General features: G+C 38.1%; 1 protein-coding gene across 1 annotated transcript in view; it reads left to right on the plus strand.

Annotated features, from left to right (window-relative positions):
* Nucleotides 1–1,074: 1,074 nt before the first annotated feature.
* Nucleotides 1,075–1,663, plus strand: part of LOC107576699 (MHC class II transactivator-like) — a 15,305-nt gene continuing 14,716 nt past the window's right edge. Inside the window, exon 1 of the mRNA XM_016262844.1 lies at nucleotides 1,075–1,366. Within this exon, the coding sequence (XP_016118330.1) occupies nucleotides 1,075–1,366 (292 nt within the window). The remainder of the gene's footprint in view (nucleotides 1,367–1,663) is intronic.

The raw sequence follows: 1,663 nt of genomic DNA on the forward strand, positions 1-1,663 counted from the left end.
ACACACACACACACACTTGTGTGAACCTTTTTTGCACTGTTCCTTGTTACATTGTATGTCAAACCAAAAAATGCTTCATCCTTTCAGATATACTTCAGAGTATTTATATTATTCTTCAGATAATATTCATATTGCTACCGTAAGTGCTTAATCAAAATTTCAGGGGATTTCCACTTTCACTTTGCAAAGGTGTTGTCTGCCAGAGCAATGTTTTATTGTGAGTCATTGGGAAGTATTCAAGGGTCTTTATACAGGACCAAATAAATGTTTCTGGGCTGCAACCGAAAGCAAAGGCTGCTGCATTAAGAACAATGTAGTAATGTTTCAGTTTTCACTTGGGCAGCAAAAGTTACTTTCACTATCAGACGAGCCACTGGCACAGCTTACGGCAACACTGACACAGTTGCCATTTTGGACGAAATAATTGACGTTTATGAATTAAATACACCTTTCAGCTGCTTCATCACATGCCTTTTGTGCTCTTTTTACACCAACTTCAGAACTGCACACACAGGATTGTGGGGTATCTTAGTTAGCGAAAAACATCTACTGCATGCTGCCTTCATAAACTGACCTCAGTAGACAATTGTTAGGCGAATATTGTATTTGGTTGTGTTTTGGTGTCTTCCTACCTCCGTATACTGCAAAAACAGTGTTTTTTATTTTTCAGATGTATATCACAAAATATATATATATATTAATTTCAGAAGATGGGAACACATTGTGCTCAGTATATGGAAGCATTTCATTTATGGTATTAGTTGTAGGGGTTGGGATCTGTTCATGGCATGTATATATAATCTCTTCCATATTAATTCCTAGTAACAAAGGAGAAGTGAGATTCGTCCATGCACAGGACATTAGCGCCATTAGTTTTCTTCTAGAAAAAGTACATGCGAAACTGTCCTCTCCTGACCTGGTTGTCCTTAAACACAGTGTATTATAAAGCAGACAAATGTAATCTGCTGAGGGGATTTTTTTTATCCAGGAACAAAAGCATAGATAATTGGCTTTAGTATGACGAGGAGGAAATGAAGCATTGCAATAAGCGTGTCTCGCGGCTGCTGTGCAGTCATGGTTCCATTTGAGGACGTACTGTCTCAGGTGAGAAAAGCTTTACAGGTCAGCCCTAGCCTACTGCACCAGCTTCTCAGAGAGCTGCACGAGGCCAATGTCTTCTCCACCCAGTATTACCAGTCTCTCTACAAGGATGGTGAAGATGGAGAGCAACATTTGCGTGACGTTTTTTATAATGATCCAGAAGATCTGGCCAGAAGACTCTCTTTGCCTATCTGGCAAAACTGGGACATCAGTCAAGGCATCCTGGATTCAGTACTCTCCAAAGAGGAGTATATGGTTCCTTCTGGTAAGTTAAATAGTCATCTTTAAATATTTCTATTTACACTTTCTCTGTCTACTCAATATGCACTTTTAATATTTTGCACTACACTGTTTAAAAATAAAGGTTCTTTATTGGCATTTATTGTCCTGTGAAGAACCTTAGTCAATTCATGGAAGCTTTCCATTCAACAACATTTTATTTATAGTGGAAAAGGGTTCTTTAGATTGTTAAAATGTTCTTCACTCTAAGAAAAATTGTTCTTTTAAGAACTGTTCACGGAAAGGTTCTATTGCTGCTAAAACCCACCTTTGGAAACTTTTT

Source organism: Sinocyclocheilus grahami, unplaced genomic scaffold (assembly GCF_001515645.1).
Source record: "Sinocyclocheilus grahami isolate Dianchi unplaced genomic scaffold, SAMN03320097.WGS_v1.1 scaffold4178.1, whole genome shotgun sequence".
Classification (NCBI taxonomy): Eukaryota; Metazoa; Chordata; class Actinopteri; order Cypriniformes; family Cyprinidae; genus Sinocyclocheilus; species Sinocyclocheilus grahami.